The sequence below is a fragment of the Boleophthalmus pectinirostris genome, unplaced genomic scaffold (genome assembly GCF_026225935.1).
Source record: "Boleophthalmus pectinirostris isolate CB_2022bp ecotype Guang Dong unplaced genomic scaffold, ASM2622593v1 HiC_scaffold_9, whole genome shotgun sequence".
Lineage (NCBI taxonomy): Eukaryota > Metazoa > Chordata > Actinopteri > Gobiiformes > Gobiidae > Boleophthalmus > Boleophthalmus pectinirostris.
In genome coordinates, this window is record NW_026571541.1 from 6,375,837 (window position 1) to 6,396,184 (window position 20,348).

At 38.3% G+C, this 20,348-nt stretch overlaps 2 protein-coding genes across 2 annotated transcripts; both read right to left on the reverse strand.

Annotated features, from left to right (window-relative positions):
* Positions 1-10,804: 10,804 nt before the first annotated feature.
* Positions 10,805-16,463, reverse strand: LOC129407254 (uncharacterized). The gene is made up of 4 exons (XM_055147851.1): positions 16,457-16,463; positions 15,656-15,772; positions 12,775-12,915; positions 10,805-11,311 (listed from the first exon to the last, which is right to left on the reverse strand). Exons 1-4 carry the CDS (start codon positions 16,461-16,463, stop codon positions 10,881-10,883), a joined length of 696 nt encoding a protein of 231 aa, XP_055003826.1. The 3' UTR covers positions 10,805-10,880.
* Positions 16,464-18,348: 1,885 nt separating this feature from the next.
* Positions 18,349-20,142, reverse strand: LOC110162877 (complement C1q-like protein 2). The gene is made up of 3 exons (XM_020927791.2): positions 20,097-20,142; positions 19,876-20,010; positions 18,349-18,972 (listed from the first exon to the last, which is right to left on the reverse strand). Exons 2-3 carry the CDS (start codon positions 19,955-19,957, stop codon positions 18,551-18,553), a joined length of 504 nt encoding a protein of 167 aa, XP_020783450.1. The 5' UTR covers positions 19,958-20,010; positions 20,097-20,142; the 3' UTR covers positions 18,349-18,550.
* Positions 20,143-20,348: the final 206 nt, after the last annotated feature.

The following is a 20,348-nucleotide window of genomic DNA, read 5'->3' on the forward strand; positions in this document are numbered from 1 at the left end:
AATATAGGACCTTTACAATTTAAATGCTGATTTGAACCTTTTAACATGACACAGACACACAAACACAGACGCACAAACACATGCAGCACACATATACAAGAAGCAGCTTTACTTGTGAGCTCCTGCACTTGTGTCTTGAGCTGGTGGATTCTCATGTAGATGTCCTTCATGCGTCCGTACACGTCATTCTCGGTCTTGTACATGTCACTGGCTCCACAGCAGCAGCCGCGCTCGGACGTGAAGGCGCAGTCACAGTTCATGTTAGAGCAGGACAGAGGATCTTGCATGCCCACTGAACGAACACACAACAGACATTTTTGGTTGGAGGTTCATTGTGTAACTTTTCCTGTGGAGGGTCTGTCAAATGCTTTTCTCCATGGAGATGTTATTGCTTTGTCTGGAAGGTTTCACAGTATGGTATTAAATCTTTCTATCTTCATATAGACCAAACCAGACCAAGTTACAGGTCAGATCTGTGGAGAGGCAACCCCGCTCACAGCATTCTGACTGTGAGTGTTTCCCTGGGTATTTTTAAGCAATAAAACAACTTGGAATTGAATAAATGTAAGGTAGAGCTGTTTAATGTCAGACTGTGGAACATTCCAGGCAGAGCAATGACATCACCATAGACACAAGCAGGTAACGGACCCCAAAGAAGCTTCGCAGTGCACCTTTTAACATGTTAATTTAGAACTTTTTAACAGTGGAGCATATTCTCACCTCCTACCATCTTTAAATATAGTTGTAGCATTTCTAAAAGCTTAAATGGAATTACTGTTTATATTGTAGACTCATTTTGAACAGTGTTTTGTGGGCATTTGAAAAATAAATCTTTGGTGGTGCAGAGGCTAGTGCTCCCTCAAGTTCCTCCTCGTGCCGCCCCTGGGAGTACACTGCAAAAAGTAATACCTGAGTAAGTTCCCGTTACTCAAATTAAGAAGATTTCACTTGATTTGAGTTGATTTCAGTAGATTTTACTTGACTATTAAAATGATCTACCAATGAATTAAGTATTTGTTTTCTTAAAAGTGCATTGTGTAACTTTTTGAGTGCATCATCATGGAGACCATACGATAGTCCAATGAGGTTCATTTGGACTTCTGATAATTTATGTTATTAGGTTCTTTTTTTCAGACCAAGAGTTTCCCAGTCTGGTCTCGATCTCAGTCCTGGTCTCAATCATGGTCTGGTCATGGTCTGATCCTGGCCTCAGTCCTGGTCTCAGTCCCAGTCTCAGTCCTGGTCCTGTTCCCGGCCTCAGTTCCGGTCTCAGTCCTGGTCCTGTTCCTAGCCTCAGTCCCGGTCTCAATTCCGGTCTCAGTCCTGGTCTCAGTCCTGGTCTCAGTCCCAGTCTCAGTCCTGGTCCTGTTCCCGGCCTCAGTTCCGGTCTCAGTCCTGGTCCTGTTCCTAACCTCAGTCCGGTCTCAGTCCCAATCTCAGTCCTAGTCCTCTTCCCGGTCTCAGTCCCGGTCTCAGTCCTAGTCTCAATCACAGTCTGGTCATGGTCTGATCCCGGCGTCAGTCCTAGTCTCAGTCCTGGTCTCAGTCCTGGTCTCAGCCCTGGTCCTATTCCCGGCCTCAGTTCCAGTCACAGTCCTGGTCCTGTTCCCAGCCTCAGTCCCGGTCTCAATTCTGGTCTCAGTCCCGGTCTCAGTCCTGGTCTTGTTCCCAGCCTCAGTCCCAGTCTCAATTCCGGTCTCAGTCCCGGTGTCATTCCTGGTCCTGGTCCCAGACTCAGTCCTGGTCTGGTCCAGGTCTAAGTCCTGGTCTCAGTCCCAGTCTGGTTCCGGTCTGGTCCTGGACCTGGTTTAGTCCTGATTCAGTCCGGCATTGCACTTTAAGTAACGTAAACAGGAAACGGCTGTTATCTGATCTGTTTCCATTATTTATTTAAACACAAAATCAAAAACAGAAAAAAACGAATCATAATCCGTTCTTTCATTTTGGTTTTGGAGACACATAATGAAAACTGTTTTTTCATTTTCTTATTTTTGGTTTTATACTGAAAAACGAATGAATGAATGACACACGGATTAATGACATCTCTACAGAAAGAAGAAGGTGGCGGGTTCCCAGCCGGAAAGTTACACAGTGCACCTTTAAGAACTGAGATTTTCAAATATACAAATTACAGCAAAAAGCTTTTGAGTCTAGGTTTTGTGTATTTTAATTAATGCAACTCACATGCAAGCTCTTTCAGTTCTACAAGATCTGCAGTAAGCTGACCCCGCACCAGGCCAAAGACACACAGCGCCCCCAACAGGAACAAACTGGACATGGCACTCATCTGGAAAAGAGCAGTCACATTCATTAGAGTTTAGTTTTTTTATTTTATTTTATTTAACATGTTGTTTCAGCCCTCTTTTTAATATGGTTTGCAATAAGCTCTTTTAGATGTATTATTAGACTTCAAACTTTCCTTTATATTTCATATCCTTCTAAAAACTATTGTAAGATATGTTTTATTTTTATAAGAACATGTTAGACACACTTCTTCAGTACTTTACAGAGGTCAAATGGGCGTGAGTGACAGGTGAACCAGCTAATCAGGGACATGCAGAGTACATTGTCAGTCTGTATAGGAAAAAATAAAGGGAAAACAAACAAAAAAAATCACAGGGATCTGAAAAAACATGACAGATTTCAGTAGAATTGATGAGAATTTTGAATTTTATTTGTCAATGAGAAGGGACCAATGAGCCCCTTCGCTTCACACATCGCTGAAATAAAGAAATCTGATTGGACGATCACATTTGACCAGGTTTATTCTGAATTTTCAGTTGAAGGGAAATGCATTTTAGGGCGATACATTGGTAAACTGCAGTCACTAATAGTGAGTTAGTAAGTTTCTCAGATTTTTACAGTGTTGTACTACACAGCTGATTCTTGAGCGTTTTCTACAAAGCACCACGTCACAACCTGAAGCTTTTAACAGACTGAAAAGAGACAGAAGTGAACAATGAAAGATTAAAAAATAACCATTTAGCTGCACCAGAGCAAGATCACAACATGCAAAAACTCATTCAGATTATACCAAAAGTAAACTAAAAGGTGCACTGCATAACATTTCTTGTGGAGGGTCAGCTATCTGCTTGTCTCCATCTAGATGTTATAGCTTTGCCTGAAAAGTTCCATGGTATGACATTAAAAACATCTATCTAGCATTGATTCATTCTGAGTGTTTCTATTGCTCAAACATATAGTAATTCCTTTTGCGAATGGGGCGACTCTCCACAGATCTAAATTGTAATATAGTGTAGTGCTGTAACCTGTTTGGCTCCGTTGTGATCAGATGCAGCACTACCATTAGGTAAAAGTAGGTGGCTGCTTAGGGCCCCCAAACCTGGAGGGACCCCCAACCAATTGCCTGCAGTGCCACTAATGACAGAGGCCTCAAAGCAATTTGATTTTGTCTTGATATGATATTAAATGAGAGTAGTTTAAACAATAATCATGATCATAAGTAATGGATGTAAACAAAAATGTAACTGTACTTGCAAAAAATAAAACTACTTTCAATTCTGGTTATAGGTGATGTAACTAATAAGACAAGTTTGCAATTCACCATAATTCAAATAAATAGAGACAGAGATGTACATGTCTCAAAACAATGGGAAAAAGGACAGTAAATATATAAAAAAAAAAAATTAAAAAAATTAAAATGGTGCATTATAGTGAGGGCTCCAAACTCTAGTTCGCCTAGTGCCCCCAAATTTCTAACACTGCCACTGCAATGATAGATAGGTTTAATCTATACCAGACATGTCAAACTTAGGCCCGGGGGCCAAATTTGGCCCGCGATATAATTATATTTGGTCCATGAGATCATATCAAACATGTATTAGAGCTGCCCGCTGGCTAGAGATAGACTATAGAGACATTATTTATTTAAAATGTTGTTGTTATTTTATATTTTGCTTGTTCTGGACTCAATGTTTAAGCAAAACTTTTATTAAACATTTATTTTAATACAAAAAGGTTTAACATTGCATATCTCGAAAGAAGAGAAAACATGCAGATGTTGATGAATTTTTTTCAATAAATATTTAGTTTGGCCCACGACTTAGTCCCAGTTTTTAACTTTGGCCCTCTGTGAATTAGAGTTTGACACCCCTTATCTATACTGTGGAACATTCTAGATGAAGTAATAACAGTGCCTTGAAGACAAACAGGTGGAAGGTGGAAATGTTACACGGTGCACCTTTAAGATCTAAACCAGGACTGGATAGTTTTTAATCTTTTTTTCCCCCATTTGCCAGTAACCTATTAGGCTTGTCTCTTATAGCAATATTAGAACATATTTATCATATATCTGCATAATGTTTGAATAATTTTCTATTATGTTAAAGGTGCACTATGTAACTTTTTGGTTGAGGGTCTATCACCTGCTGTTTTCTATGGATATGTCATTGGTCTGCTTATAATGTTCCACAGTATGACATTAAACATCTCTACTTTACATTTATTCAATTACAGGTGGTTTTATAGCTCAAAAATACCTAGAAAAACAGACATTCTGACTGTGAGCGGGGTCGCCTTTCCACAGATCTGACCTGTAACTTGGTCTGATTTGGTCTCCATGAAGTTAGAAAGGTTTAATACCATACTGTGAAACATTCCAGACAAAGCAATAACATCTCAAAGGAGAAAAGAATTTGACGGACCCTCCACCAGAAAAGTTACACAATGAACCTTTTAATTAATCAATCACAGTATTATTATGAACTTACGGTTGTTATTGATCTCCTTTCTTCTCGAACGATTGTGAGTTTGATCTCTGCTCCGTCTCAAATGTTATAAACTTTGAGTGATTTTGGCTTTTTCTCAATATTTTCTTACGGACACTCCCCTCGGTTTAACTCAAGCTCCGCCCCCGTATCCCACCCAAGCGTCAACTTTCAAATCAGTTGAGAATTTGTGTTTTCTGAGTTTGACATTCAAGCTACTTTCATTGTCCCCGTCACACAGAAAAAGTTAGCGATAAAAGCTTTTGTGAAACCGTGGAGTTCAGTTGCAGTTTTTCTCCCTAAACACTGATTCTATCTGGATGTCCTATATCCGAACCAATGGGACAAAAACAAGAATCGCCATGGGAGCGAAGAACTTTTGCTGGCCCTGTTTGAAACAATGTGTGTTACGATTTCTCAAGAATTCTTAGTATAAGCTTGGCAAGATATCTGTGTGATGCCCCAAGACAGTTTTATCAAATATAGTTCATTCTGGTAGGACACTCTACACAGTTGGAATCTAGATGAGTTCTCAAAAGTGTTCAGAGTTTCACATAATGCAGTTACATGAATAGAAACATGATGATTATTTGAGTTGGGAGTGATAAAAATGAAACTAAATATGATATTGTTTTGAGAATGTTCCGCAAAATTGACTCTTGCGAACTTTAAGCCATTTTATAATGTTATTACCTCATCAAGAACACACCTGGAGTTGTGTTTTGTTTCATTCACATGTTTGAGTAATCCTGCATTATTAGTCCGTTTACATCTCCAAAGCTCAAAATGCTCTGTTCCACCTTGTGATGTCAGGCTAGTTTTTAATTAGTGTTGTAGTACTCGAGACTGGTCCTGGTCCCGATAGGTCTAGATAGGTCTTGTCTCGGTCTTGAAGGCGCCTGGACTCGGTCTTGTCTCTGTCTTGAAAGTGCTTGGACTCGGTTTTGTCTCTGTCTTGAAAGTGCTTGGACTCAGTCTTGTCTCTGTCTTGAAAGTGCTTGGACTCAGTCTTGTCTCTGTCTTGAAAGTGCTTGGACTCGGTCTTGTCTCTGTCTTGAAAGTGCTTGGACTCGGTCTTGTCTCTGTCTTGAAAGTGCTTGGACTCGGTCTTGTCTCTGTCTTGAAAGTGCTTGGACTCGGTCTTGCGTCAGTCTTGAAGGCACCTGGACTCGGTCTTGTGTCAGTCTTGAAGGCGCCAGGACTCTATCTTGTCTCCGTCTTGAAAGTGCTTGGACTCGGTCTTGTCTCGGTCTTGAAGGCACCTGGACTCAGCCTTGTCTTAGTCTTGAAGGTGCTTGGACTCTGCCTTGTCTCAGACTTGAGGTCTAACACTCGTCTAGTGTGATTATACTTAATTACGGCTGCTGCTGTTGGCAATTAACTTCTTACCGTGGCATGAGGTTATAGTTTGCCTAATAAAAGTGCACAAATGCATCTTTATTTGTCACGATGTGTATTTGGTAAATGTACAGAGGTAAATCCCACTGCAAAACCTGTAAGAGAATGTAACTTCAATTTAGTACTTGAAAAAACAGGTTTATTACCCAGCTTATCCACTTTCTTCACAGTTTTCTGTAAAGTACCAGTGGAAGTTCTCTTAAAAAATGCTTCTCAAACTGTGGGTGAGCATCCACAAAATGGGCACAGAGTGTTTATTTTAGGCCTAAATGAACATTAATCAGATAAAATGGAGACCCTCAGAAGTCTTGGTCTTGCTCTGGTCTCGGGACCCTGTGGTCTCAGACTGATCTTGGTCTTGATTAGTGCGGTCTTGGCTGCAACAGTAGTAAAAATGGACAATTCCAGAGCTGAAATCATCCAAATGATTCTAGTGAAGGTTTATGGTGTATTTACACAGTGGAGCACCTCTGTTACCACATGACATCTCAAGGTGGAATAAAGTGTTACAGAAGAACTCAGGCAAAACATAAATCCAGGTCTGTTTGTGATGAGGAAACAAAATTATCATAAGACAGATCAGAAAATAGTGTAATATAGGCTCTTTAAACTTGTCTATTTTGCATTTATTCAATCAGAGACTTTTTTTGTTGTTGTTGTTTTTTATTGTTCAAAAATACCTAAAAAAAAACCATGCATTGTTTCTGTGAACCTTCACCATGGCCTGGTGACGTCACCAGCGTGTCTCCATGGAGATAGATACGTTTAATGCCATACTGTGGAACACTGAAAGCAACATGGGGACAAGCTGCCACCAGAAAAGTTGCATAGATAATTTAGCAATTTTTTCAGTTTTATTCTTGCTATTTCTGACATTTTGAGGACTTGTCACCTAATATTCTGTTTTAAATCTTTGCTATGGCAACAGTTGTCACTTTCCTCATTGTGAAACCCATGGGTAAGATAGGTGGCAGTATCACCTCGTACCATGTGGACTCCCCATTGGTTAAGTGATTTGTGTTTGGTTCACTTCAACAGCTTGTTTCCCAGTAAGACTGTGATGTATTATTTTGTATTATTTGTTTTAAAGTTGGTTCGTGTCTACAGTCCCCCGTCAACTGCCCTGCTTCCTTATCTCCTCATCAGACACTGCACAGCTAAAATATAATACTGGGCGGTTCGACATGAATCTGTGAGCCTTCCCTTGATCATAAGAGCTTTGACATTTCAACACAAAACACTGGAGTCTAGAGTTACTGCCCTGAAAGAACAGTTTGAATGAAGCAATAGGTTCAGATGTTTTAGCGATGAAAAGTTGTTTGGAATATACAAAACTTATGCTTTGTAAAGAGGCTGGGTTGTGTTCACATGCTATTACCGTACAAGTTTAAGTGGCTCTACCCAATTTCTCTTTGTATTTGCGCAAAACCTGTCTTGGCCCAGTACAGATATAGTGTAAAAGCAGCTACAGAGATCAAAATGAGTGTAAGAGGCTGATCTTATATTAATGTCTTGATGATATGGTGTTAAAGGGACAGTTCGGAATTTTGGACATAGGACATTTCTTAGTGAGCCAGAGTGTTGTAGATGTGTGGAGACACTTTAAAAAAAAATTCCATCCAGTCCTTGTATTTGCAGAGGTCGCTGGTGTTAGGCTAGTGTATGTTAATGGCCATAGTTAGACTGCCACTAAAAACAGTCTTACCCACTCCACAAAACACCTGAAGCAAAACTATTATTACACCAGACTGTCCATGTAAATGTCTGTGTTGATAGAATAATGTCTGAAATAATATTAACCTTGTATGTTGAGGGACTATTTTCTCATATATCAATCCGCCTCTGCCAAGCTTTCTATCAGGAAGTACAACATGCTGCTGCTGCTCAGACATAAATCCTTCAAATGCAAGGTTGGTTTTACTTCTAAAATTATTCTATCGACGCAGACATTCACATGGACAGTCTGGTGTAATAATAGATTTCTTCAGGTGTTTTGTGGAGTGGGTAAGACTGTGTTTAGTGGCAGGATAACTATGTCCATTGACATGCACTAGTCTAGCACCAGTGACCTCTGCAAATACAAGGACTGGATGGAATATTTCAAAAAGTGTCTCCACATGTCTCCAATACTCTGGCTCACTAGGAAATGAGGTCCTATGTCCAAACTTCTGGACTGTCTCTTTAAATAAAATGTCTGAGGCACATTGACTATAGTGTGGGGTCGAAACATGTTGTGTCCCATTTGTAAGAATTTTATTTTTGTAATCATTGTGTCTTAGTTTAACACTCATCATGATATAAAAGATGCGAGTCTGGACACCGCTCAATCTCTTGGTTTTCAAATGGCTGTGCTTGATGTGGATTAGTCAATCGGGGACATGCATGGTCTGTCTGTAAAACATGGTGAATTTCTGCAGAATGAATGAGCAAAGCATTAAATTTTGTTCAAATGTGATTTTATTTGTAAATGATATGTGACCAGTAAGCTGCATTTCACATTTGTCACTGTAAAAACAAATCTAATGCACGATCATGTTTGGCAGGACCTGAGGTGAGACAGAGGGAGTGCTGATGGATTTCCAGGCAACTAGATTCATGGTTAGATCATCAAATTCAGTGTGTTTTGTTCAACAGACTAAGCAGGGACTCCCAAACTTTATTCTACGCGTATATCCGCAATCTTATCCTTTCGGTCATTCCCCAAAGTTCATGACCATAGGTGAGAGTAGAAACATAGACTGACTGGTAAATGAAGAGATTTGCCTTTGGACTCAACTCCCTCTTCACCACAACGGTCCGATACAGCGACCGCATCACTGCAGACTCTGCACAGATCCACCTGTCAATCTCATGCTCCACTGTCCCCTCACTCGTGAACAAGACCCAGAGAAACTTAAACTCCTCCACTTGAGGCAGGGGCTCTCCACCCTCTCCACCTGCACAGGGCAAGTCACCATTTTCCGGTCAAGAACCATAGACTTGGATTTGGAGGAGATAATCTTTATCCCAGCCGCTTCACACTCGGCTGCCCCAGTGCATGTTGCAGGTCCTGGTTCAATTTGCCCATCAGGACAACATCATCTGTAAACAGCAGACATTTTCATCACTAACAGACATACCTGACACTTGATTCATGATTATTTGTTTTCCACCAATGTTAGCTGTCCAACATTGAAATATGTTCAGTTTAATATGTCATTTTATTTTCCACAATATTAGACTATGGCATGTAGCAATGTGTTATTTTCTAAGATTAAATATAACTTAAAAAAAAAGAGAAAAAAAAAATCTATCTATCTATCTATCTATATCTATATATATATATATATATATATATATATATATAATATATATATATATATATATATATATATATATATACACATATATATATATACACACACACACATATATATATATGTCTGAATATGTTATATTAAAATGATAGTATTACATAGAAAGTCACTGTTGTAGCACAGGGAGTTTTCATCTTTGGCTCTGCCTCTCATGGCTCATTTCCCCAGGTGTGTGGATGTGTGTGTGCGCCCAACACTCTGCCGTGGAGACGTGTGTGAATGAAACTGTCAGGACATGATCCTGATAGGATTCTCCTCTCCTTCTTTGGTGGTGGTGTGTGAGAGTGGCTCTTATGAGGCACAGTGTAAACCAGAGTCTTTATGTAACAGGTGCAGTTTGCTTCACTGTTCTCAGACACTCTGGCATCTAAATGTGACTCAGTTTCAAAGGTGTTATAGTATAGTTTTATTGTGATGAAACTTACTTGAGACATGTTATGTTAAAATTTTAAGTTTCTTATTCTGAAGGCACCAGATCATGTTACAAGTCACAGTAAGAATACATGTTTCTCAGTGTATTTTATGAAGATAAACACCTGCCAGTGAATACATGGAAGATCCATGCTAATGCCAGACTGTGCAAAAGCAATAACATCTCATAGTAAACCTTTTCATTTAAAGGTCCTATACACACGATTGACTCTTTAAGACTGATCTTTAAGCCATGTTAAAATGTTATTACCTCATCAAAAACATATCCAAAGTTGATTTGTTTTATTTATATGTTTGAGTAACTCTTTACATCTTCTGTTTATATCTCCAAAGCTAAAAATGCTCTGTTCCACTATTGTGATGTCATGAAGTGGTAGTTTTCAAGTTAACAGCTCCTTTTACCTTTAGTTCCATAGAAATTTGCAATTTAATTCCTGAAATCATATAAATGATTCTAGTGAAGGTGCATGGAGTTTAAGAACACAGTGGCGCACTTCCTGTATTATCACATGACATCACAAGGTTTTCCATTTGAACTCAGTCTAAATATACAGGGTTTGTGTGTTGAACATGTGTGAATGAAACAAAACATAACCCCAGATCTGTTTGTGATGAGGAAACATTATAACATAGATCAGAAAATGGTGTAATATGGGCTCTTTAAATTACTAATTCACTGCCAAAGCTATATTTGCTGCCACGGTTGCCCTGGGGCTGACTGATAGAAACATGACTGTTAATCTACACCAATCTACGGTACATACAAATTCCCCCCGAAATAACACAATTGAGTCCTTTACCGTTTTATCTTTATTATTTTCATGAACAACTTCTACAGCAGCTGATTTCAACAACAGATTGCTTTAAGCTTGGTGATTTGTTACAGCAGGTTCATCTGGTTTGGAGCTATTCTTCAATCATTTTGGGGTTAGGAATAAGAAACAGGAATTTAACATTTCACTTCTCACTAATCGGCATAAAGCAGGAAGCCACTGAATACATTGTAGTGGTCCTTTATCATGCAGAGTAGGCAGCCAGCTTGGAGTTGCACCTTCACCTGGTCACCTGTGTTCAGATGGATCGTGATGGACACTGTAGTGCTGTCTTCATGGTCAAAGGTGTGGATGTCATTAGAACCCGCCAACATGGCCCCATTCACATAGAGAAGCACACAGGACTGCTCATCGGACCCTTGTCCCGCATCATGAAAAACAGACACGGAGAAGCTGTAGACCCCATTGTAGGGAGCAGTGTAGATGCCAGTGGCGGGGCTGTAATTGCCCCCCAGGTTAGTGAAGACTTTCTTATACATGATGGTTCTCGTGTCTGAGAAGCGGCCCAGGCAGTTGAGGTTGTTCTTGTTGTCAAATAATGCAGCGGTGAAAGCAGAGCGCCGCGCTATGAAACAGAAGGGAAAAAAATAATTAAATAAAAATTTATAAAAGGAATTTGATTTGATTATAGTAAATTATTAATATACGTAACAAAACACTGTAGAATCTTCCCTTTGTCATTCTCTGGTAATTTGTTACTCTATGGAATTTTCTAGAGGTGGCATGTCAATTGTAGCCTGATTCATCAGCTGGTTTCACTTCATTTCACTTTGTAGAAACCGTCTGACCTCGCAGCATTAGAATTCATTTGCTCAACTGTTGGCAGCTACTTTTTTTCATTTAACCAATAGCTGTTATTTGGTCGTGACGTATGTAATGCGCCACTGTGATAGAGATTTAGATTGTGGAAAGATTTCTCTCATTCTGTCTTTGTGTAAATGAATATGATTTCTACCTGAAACCCAGATCAGTCATTAACATGTGTAAAGGCTCATCAGACACAACTGTCTCCTCCTTCAGGAAGCCCTTTGTTGTCCTCAACTGTTTGTTAATTTAGCACCAGCCTCTGAAACCAAAGTCACTCTGCTTTGATATGTATGTAACTTGTATTTCTGTATAAATACTCAGAGCTCAAATGCTCTGGGGCAGATACTTGGGCAGAGACTCAGGTCAAATGGAGTAGGGACATGCTGGAGGAGAGGCTGTTGGGCTGTGGCCAGCGCATGCCTAGGCCCTGTCCATATCTGCTGTAACAAGAATAAACTTTAGTCTATATTCCAAAAACTCATCGGCCTCGCAAATGGATTCATTATTTATCTTCAAGAGATATATAATTTTTTCCACAACACCACTAACGGGGCTAACTGGTATATTAAGCTTTTCCCAAATCCCGTAGGAAGAAGGGCAATAACATCTTTCCCCTTGATAAAATTCACCAGACATTCTCTTTGTTCCGGCTTTAAATCTTCAATCTCGGGAATCGTTGCCAACACAAAATACATGGCTCTTCGCTGATCACACACACATTTTTTTTTTTTTTAACTGCAATAAAAACAACCCCAAAAAACTTTTATTTGAGCGTATTTTTCCTAAAAGATTACACACTGTGGCTTTAAGTACTGCACACTTTCATTCTTGCATTCACACAGGGTAGAATCTCGGGGCCAAACACAAGTACGTGGAAGTGGGCGGAGATAGGGGTGGGTGAAAATAGACATTTTTCACCACTCATATAGGAAAAATTGATACGGAAAAAAACATTATAACGTGAATTTTGCATCGTGTTTCCTCTTTAAAGGTCCGTTTTATGCAAAATTGATTCCTTTGAGCTTTTAGTTTTACAGTTTGAGAGAAGAACGCAGCCTAAATATGCAGGATTTGTGTGTTAGTTAGTGTTGTGTGAATGAAACAAAACACAACTCCAGGTCTGTTTGTGATGAGAAAACAACATTATAACACAGATCTGAAAAAAGCATAATACTGGCCCTTTAAAAATCAGATACTTTAACTTCAAACGTTGATCCTTACTCGTCAGCTCCATGTAGGTTTGATTGGTTTGGTTGAGCTCTGTCTCCAACTCGTCCAGTTTTCTGACGAGGCGGCTTCGGACGTCATCCACTCTCTGCATCGTGAGGCAGCACTGGCACGCCCCGGGGTCCGTCTCACACTCTGACAATGACACACAAGAGCTTCAGTCTACAAGTGTGAACTGGTGCTTTTCAGATTCAGATTCTGTATTGGAAAGGTAAACTCCCAAATATGAAACCTGATCATTTACTGACTAGACCCAAGACCATGCTACATTATATTATAACAAACATCTGCAGTTGAACATTACTGATTTTAGCTGTCCTCTCATCTGTAGAAAATAATGTTGGCCTATAGAAAGTTGTGATGTCATTTAAAACCCAGCAATATGCAACACTGCACAATACAGTGGCTCCAGTTTACATGCATACTTGACTTTTAAAAGTTAAATGCAGTGTTGGGAAGTAGCCACATACATGTACCGAAAATACATTATCCGAATACTAATCTACAGTTACAAAGTATCTACAATTACTTTTTCATTTAATGTTATTCAGAATACAGTTACAGTTCTTGATTATGTAATTTTGGCTTTGAATTGAATGAGAAAAAGGCAAACACAGCTTTTGCAAAGTGTGCATGTGTGTCTTATTAGGTATATCAATGAATGCATAACAACAATGATCATGCTGTTTGTCATTATATCTCATGTTTTTATGATAATATAATTCAACTCAGTTCAATTCAATTCAGTATTCTAATTATTGGTAAAAGAAGAAATTCAGTTTGTTAACTAAACAAAAGTTTATTTTGGTGGAATACGTTTCACAGATCATCCAAGGTGCTTCTTCAGTTCTGGACAAAATGTTGGTAGATATTTCCTTAGCACCCATTATGGCCCTGAATCATTCTGCAAAACAGAAACTGTAAACAAGTAGGTGTGTTAGTTCCAGAGTAGTTTCAGTGTAGTTAGTTCCTCCCTTCAGGCAGATATAAGACAGTGTCCACCAACATTTTGACCAGAACTGAAGGAGTAGCTTGGATGAACTGCGAAACATATTCAACCAAATAAACTTGTGTGCATTTGGCAAATTGAATTTCTTCTTTTGCTAGGTATTCTACCTGGACGACTCAGGGATTTTACACATATTCTAAGTAATGAGAAAGCAGTACTGTGAATGGACCATGTATCAGAATACGTTACTTAAAAAAAAAAACATAAATACATTTTAATTTGCCTTTTCAGTATTCTGTAACTAAATATATTTTCAAAGTATTCTTCCTAACACTGGTCATAACATTAGTATAATGGCATGAAAATCCTCTGACTTCTTTCTGACCATGACCCCTCAATTACTCACAGGAGAGTTTTTAGTTCACTGTCATTTAAATCATTTTAAATGTCCAAAAATCTGATCATGATCTAATTTTGGTTTGAATGTAACATAGCCAATGTGTGGCAAAAGGAGAAATTCATCAACTGGACTGATCTGAGCTCCCATAATGATTCTGCTAATATGAGCCCACACTCAGTGCAAGTTCAGTAGGCCAAGCTAGCAAACAGAAACTGTGAACAAGTAGGGTGTTGATTTCAGAGTAGTTTCAGTGTAGTTAGCTCCTCCCTTCAGGCAGATATAAGGAAGTGTCCACCAGCATTTTGACCAGAAATGTCCAGTGGTCCAGTTGACAAATTAAATTTCTTCTTTTGCCAGGGATTCTACCTAGATGACGGATTTTTACACATATTCTAAGTATTGAGAATGCAGTACTGTGAATGGACCATGTATCAGAGTATGTTACAAAATACATTTTAATTTGCCTATTCAGTATCGTGTAACTAAATATATTTTCAAAGTGTTCTTCCTATCACTGGGTATAACATTACTATAATGACATGAAAAACCTCTGACTTCTTTCTGACCATGCTCCCTCTCATCACTCACATCAGAGTTTGTAGTTCAATGTCAAAGTAAAAATATCCAATCATGATCTAATTTTGGTGTGAATGTAACAGAGCCAATGTGTGGCAAACCATTTATAAGCCTACGAGAAAAGAATCAAGTATGAAATGTAAAAATATAAAAAGTGCCAGCAGATAACAGTAGGTCTGTATCAGCAGCTGTACTGAAATCAAAATGTAGTTCTGTGAGACAGAAAGTAATATGTAGGTAAGTTACAATGACTTCAATTAAGAACATTTGACTTTATTTGAGAAGATTCAACTTGACGAGTAAATGATCTGGCAATGGAATAAGTGTGTTTTTCTTCATACATTCAATTTTGTTTCTCATTTTGAAAAGAGTTGTTGTTTTTTGTTATCTTAAAGGTGCGCCGTGTAACTTTTCAGTTACGGTTTCAGTTCTTGTTTCTATGGATATGTCATCGCTCTGTTTTGAATGTTCCACAGTATGACATTAAACAGCTCTACTTTACATTTATTCAATTACAGGTGGTTTTATAGCTCAAAAATACCTAAAAAACAGGCATTCTGACTGTGAGCGGGGTCGCCTTTCCGCAGATCTGACCTGTAATTTGGCATGGTTTGGTCTCCATGATGATAGAAAGGTTTTATGCCATACTGTGAAACATTCCAGACAAAGCAATAAAGTCTACATAGAGAAAAACCGATGATGGAAAAAGTTACACAATGCACCTTTAAGTATAGTAAGATATTTTAAGCACAAAAGGTCTTGTTCCATTGGTAGATCATTTTACTTCAAATTCACCAGAATTGTGATAAAAAAATCTTAATTGGCTAGATTTGAGTTCTTAACTTAGAGTAAGACTTAGACAAACTTTATTGATCCACAAGGGAAATTATTTGGACTTGGCTAGATTTGAGTTTTTGCAGTGCATATGTACCTCACCAAACCGAACTTACTATGCGTTGGCTCGGATTGACCCCAGTTCCCAGAAGAGGGTCTGTCCTTTCCACCAAACCAGTCATCGAAATTATACGCAGACACAAGCTTCAGCGCTATCAGCAACAACAACACTGCTAAAAGAGAAACACACAACGCAATACAAAGATAATTTCTTCACTTCACTTCAACGTAATGCATTTTCATACAGCCCCAGGTCACTACAGTACAAAAAAATAAAATAACAGATTGACTAACATTCACAGGAAACAAGAGTGCCCTCTGTCCTTAGACCATGGCAAAAAAAAAAAAAAAAAAAAAAAAAAAAAAAAAAAAAAAAAAAAACAGCAAGGATTTCTCTTATATATTTCACTTTTTTGTCTAATATAAGAAAACAGATTAAATTTTCATACATTTCCTATTTTTTGGTAACACATTTTTATTTTAACTATTTGTTTCTGATACAAGAGAGGTACAAGTACATTTAAATAGTACCCAGCTCTACTCTCGAAAAGAAAACAAGTCATTTTTGTTCTAAGTTGTAGTAACCTTTGCGTAAGTACATGTACTTGTACATGTAGTTGTTACTTTACAAGGGAACACACTTGGACCCAGCTTAAAAAAATATAAAAAACAAAAAAATATATTATTGTATTGTTCATTAGATAAAAAAATAAATAAATAAAATACATATTCCATTTAACAGACGCTTAACACAAAAATTATGCTGCTAGAATCTACTCAAGCATTGATCATATGACATTGAATCTTAATTAGAGTGCAGTTATAATGTTTCTATTGTCTACTGTGGTGAGTCTTACCTTTCATTTTGCCTGGGAGATGTGGACACTTTCAGAGGACAAGACAGGTTTCAAACTGTTGCAGAAATGGACGCTTTTACTGTATATATGAGTGACAGCCCCACCCTGATCCTGATCTCTTTTACACTGTAAATCCTCGGAAAACGTCAAATCTTTTCCCTGTTTTTGTGTACATTCACACGCCCTCCTCGGCCCATGTGGGAGATATCGCATGTCATTTGTGATTGGTTTATCTGATCCAGCTCCAGAGAATAAACACAATAGACTCACGCCACAGTTTCAGGGTCAGTGACAATATGATGACAAAACCTCAAAACCTCAAATCAGTATGAGCCTGTTTCAGCAGAGGCCAACCACACAACGCAGGCTGAGTGAGGGATTTACTCTGGTTCAAAATCATCTGAAGAATGTTATGCAAACGCTAAGTAATACATTTTACATCTGCAGCTTGAGGAATCTTGTATTTTAATTGATTCATTAATAGATCAGTTAACCTAGATCTTATTTTAAGTGGTAGCTAAAGCTGGATTGTTCTTTTGAAACTTCACTGTGATTGGTTGAATCAGGTTCGCTCAGTAAAAACACACTGACCAGGGCAGTTTCATTCACAGACAGCTCAATGTCTGAGCATAGATGAAGCATTACATTATATTTACTGTATTTGTGTTCAGCACAAAATCAACATTTCCTTCACAAAATAGTCAAACTGAAACTGTCAGTAATGAATCCCTGTGATTCAGATTTATGAACACAACATGAGAATAAAACTGCTTAAGTTGGAATATAATGTTGCCACAGGTGTCCCTCAGGAATCAAATTTAGGTCCATTTTATTTAGCCTTATATTAATGATCAGACTACTGTCTGCCTAAAAGTTTATTTATAAGACAGTGCACAGTCTACTTTAACCTTAACAGGACAGAGGAATCATGCAGGTTGTAGCACTAGAGCTCATTTCCACCTGTCGTCCCTGGTGCATGTTTTTTTAGGTTTGATGGGGGAAACTGGAGTGCCCAGAGTAAACCCACCCAGACATGGGGAGAATATGAAAACTCCACACAGAAAGGCCTGGGGAGCAAATCCAGAACCTTCTTGCCCAGAAAGGCCCAGGTGCCCCAGGAGTTGAACCCAGAACCTTCTTGCTGTGAAGCATGAGTGTGAGCCACTCAGCCACCATGCTGCCCATTCAACACAATTACATGTTTATATTATTGACGGTTATCACAAATACATCACAGCCATCTCACACGAATGAATCGTGTCACATGTGGGCTTGGCCCTTTTGAAAATATGTTTTAAAAAGTAATCCATTTTACAAAATGATACATGATTTTGCCTCTGCTCCACCAGCAAAGCCTGCACACTCACGGCCAAACAGCACCCAGTGAGTCTCAGACCTGTGAGAGTGACTGTGACTGGTTTGTGAGAGCAACCAGAGAGTGAAACTGCACCAGAGGAGATTCAACTATTATACATTCACAAACACCAGTGCACATACCTAAAAACAAACAAACAAGACTCTCTGCTCTTGTGTTTTATCAAGATTCACAATGTATGTATTATCTATTTGTTTTATTTATTTTCCAAGATGCAGTAATATCCAGATTCAGTCAGTACTTGTGTTGTTTGTGCTCTTCTTAACATCATGGGTGTTTGTGTGAGTGTTTGTGGTGTCCAGGTGGTGCTCTAGTTTATGATCTTGTGCAGTCTGTGGGTGCTGTGAACATCATCATCTAGAGCAAGTACTTCTTATTCTTTGTTTGTGACTAATGTTTAATAGTGTATTATGAAACTGTACAATTCCTGTACAAACAGTTGAATCTAATCATTTGATGTGAGGTGAACACTTGATAACACCTTATTTTGTGTTTATATCAAAGAACCAAAAACAAATGATTTTCATTGTGGTTTATTAAAGCTGACACGCTGTATTGCACATTTAGTACTTTGATTACAACTTACTGTGAGAAAAGAATTATAACCAACACAGGTTCCATCATTCAGTACACGGGTAGTTTTGGACAGGTACAATTACTGAATATATGATCACAAACTACATGTATTTAATTGAAGAAGACATCATCAGACAGCGAGCTCAGTCTGTTGTGTACAGGAGATAACCAGTAAATGTATTGTAGAGATTGTCATGAGCACACATGACACAGCCGGCGGGCTGCTCCACATATACCACGTCTCCAGCCTGCAGGGACAGAGTGAGCGACACACTGGCACTATCTTGTGTATCAGCGGAAATTTTCTCCATCAGGGTGTACTTGACGCTCCCATTGACCATAAGGGCGGCGCACGACTTATATTTGCCCAGGTTGTAGAGGGTGATGGCAAAACTGTACACCCCTTTACGAGGTGCAGTGAACTGCCCGTTACTGGAGTCATAGTGGCTGCCCATGTTGACTCTGACGATGTTGTATTTGACACGCGCCGGGCTGCTGCTCGCCACCTGGTTACTGCAGTCCTGTGTGGGGGAATTGAGGACCGCTGAGAAAGATGTGCGAGATGCTACGAGGATGAGAAGAAAAAGAAGTGAAGTCAATTTAATCATCACATTGAAAATTTACCTTCTCCTTTGAGTTTTTGACATTGTATGATAGAAAATATTTGGACTGAAAAACAAAAAACAAAAATGGCATAGCTATAAGAGATTATCTATAGCTATAAGAGATTTGATACCTGCTGTCAATAATGTGATTTGTTCATTGCTTGTGTTGCCCTATTTTTAAGTGCAATGCAAATACATAATGTAAATGTACCTAACAGAATTACAGCTTTTCTGTGATTAGAAAGGTGCAGATGCATATGAAGAAAAATCATGTTTTGTATGTTTGCACTGTCCCTTGTTTGGCACTTACTCGGGAAAGGGAAAAATAAAACAAAATAAAAATAGAAAATAGAAAATTGCTCTGATATTTGGACTAAGATTGCTCTGAAATCAAATATGGCATTCTTTCTAAAATAATGTCACACTTTCATACTGGCTAATTTATTTTTCTTCGGTCCAGACTTGTTGAACCTAAAATTTCAGAAAATTTATTTTGTGAAAGTAAGTCAATCGTAACTAAAGTAAAGTAAAAAAGTAAAATAAATATGGCAAAAAAGTAAGTCAAGTAAAGTAAAGTAAAAAACGTAAAAAATATATGTCAAAAATGGTCAGTAAATAGTAAGTAAAGTAAACAAAAGTTAAATATATGTCAAAAAAGTAAGTCAATAGTTAAGTAAAGTATAAAAAGTCTTTGTGTAAAAAAAAAAGTCTGTGAAAGTAAACACGTAATAGTCCTTTGTGTGTGTGTGTGTGTGTGTGTGCGTGTTTTTCTTATTGTCATACATGTGTCTCTTGTTTGAAAAGAAAAATAAATAAAATGATCTAAAATTACAAGTAAAAACATAATATTCTTTTGTCCTTACCTCTGATGGAGTTGAGAGCCTGCTTGGCGGCGGAGAGCTCACCAGCCAAGTGGTCGTAGGACATGTCAAAGAACTGATTCATGCGTTCTAGCTGTTTGGTGATGAGACAGCAGCCGCATACGCCTGATGTGCACGCTACACGCCGCACAAACACATCACATTTAAATTAGAAAAGCAAATCAAAACACACAAACGGCATTGTTGTACACCTGTGCTCTTACTTTGGGTCTGAGCTCTGACCAAACTGCTCCCCAATATAACACACAACACCACAAATGCTGCAGGACGGAGAAAAATTTGTCAGATTTATAATTATTTACTGTAATGTACTGCAAAAATATTATTGCTTATATTTTACTTTGTAGGTTGAATTCAGACAAATATTTTTCTATTTTTTAATCTATAAAACATGTCTCTTTAATAAAAAATAAAATAATGTAAATAGTGAAATCTGAAAACTGAAATTTGAAAAA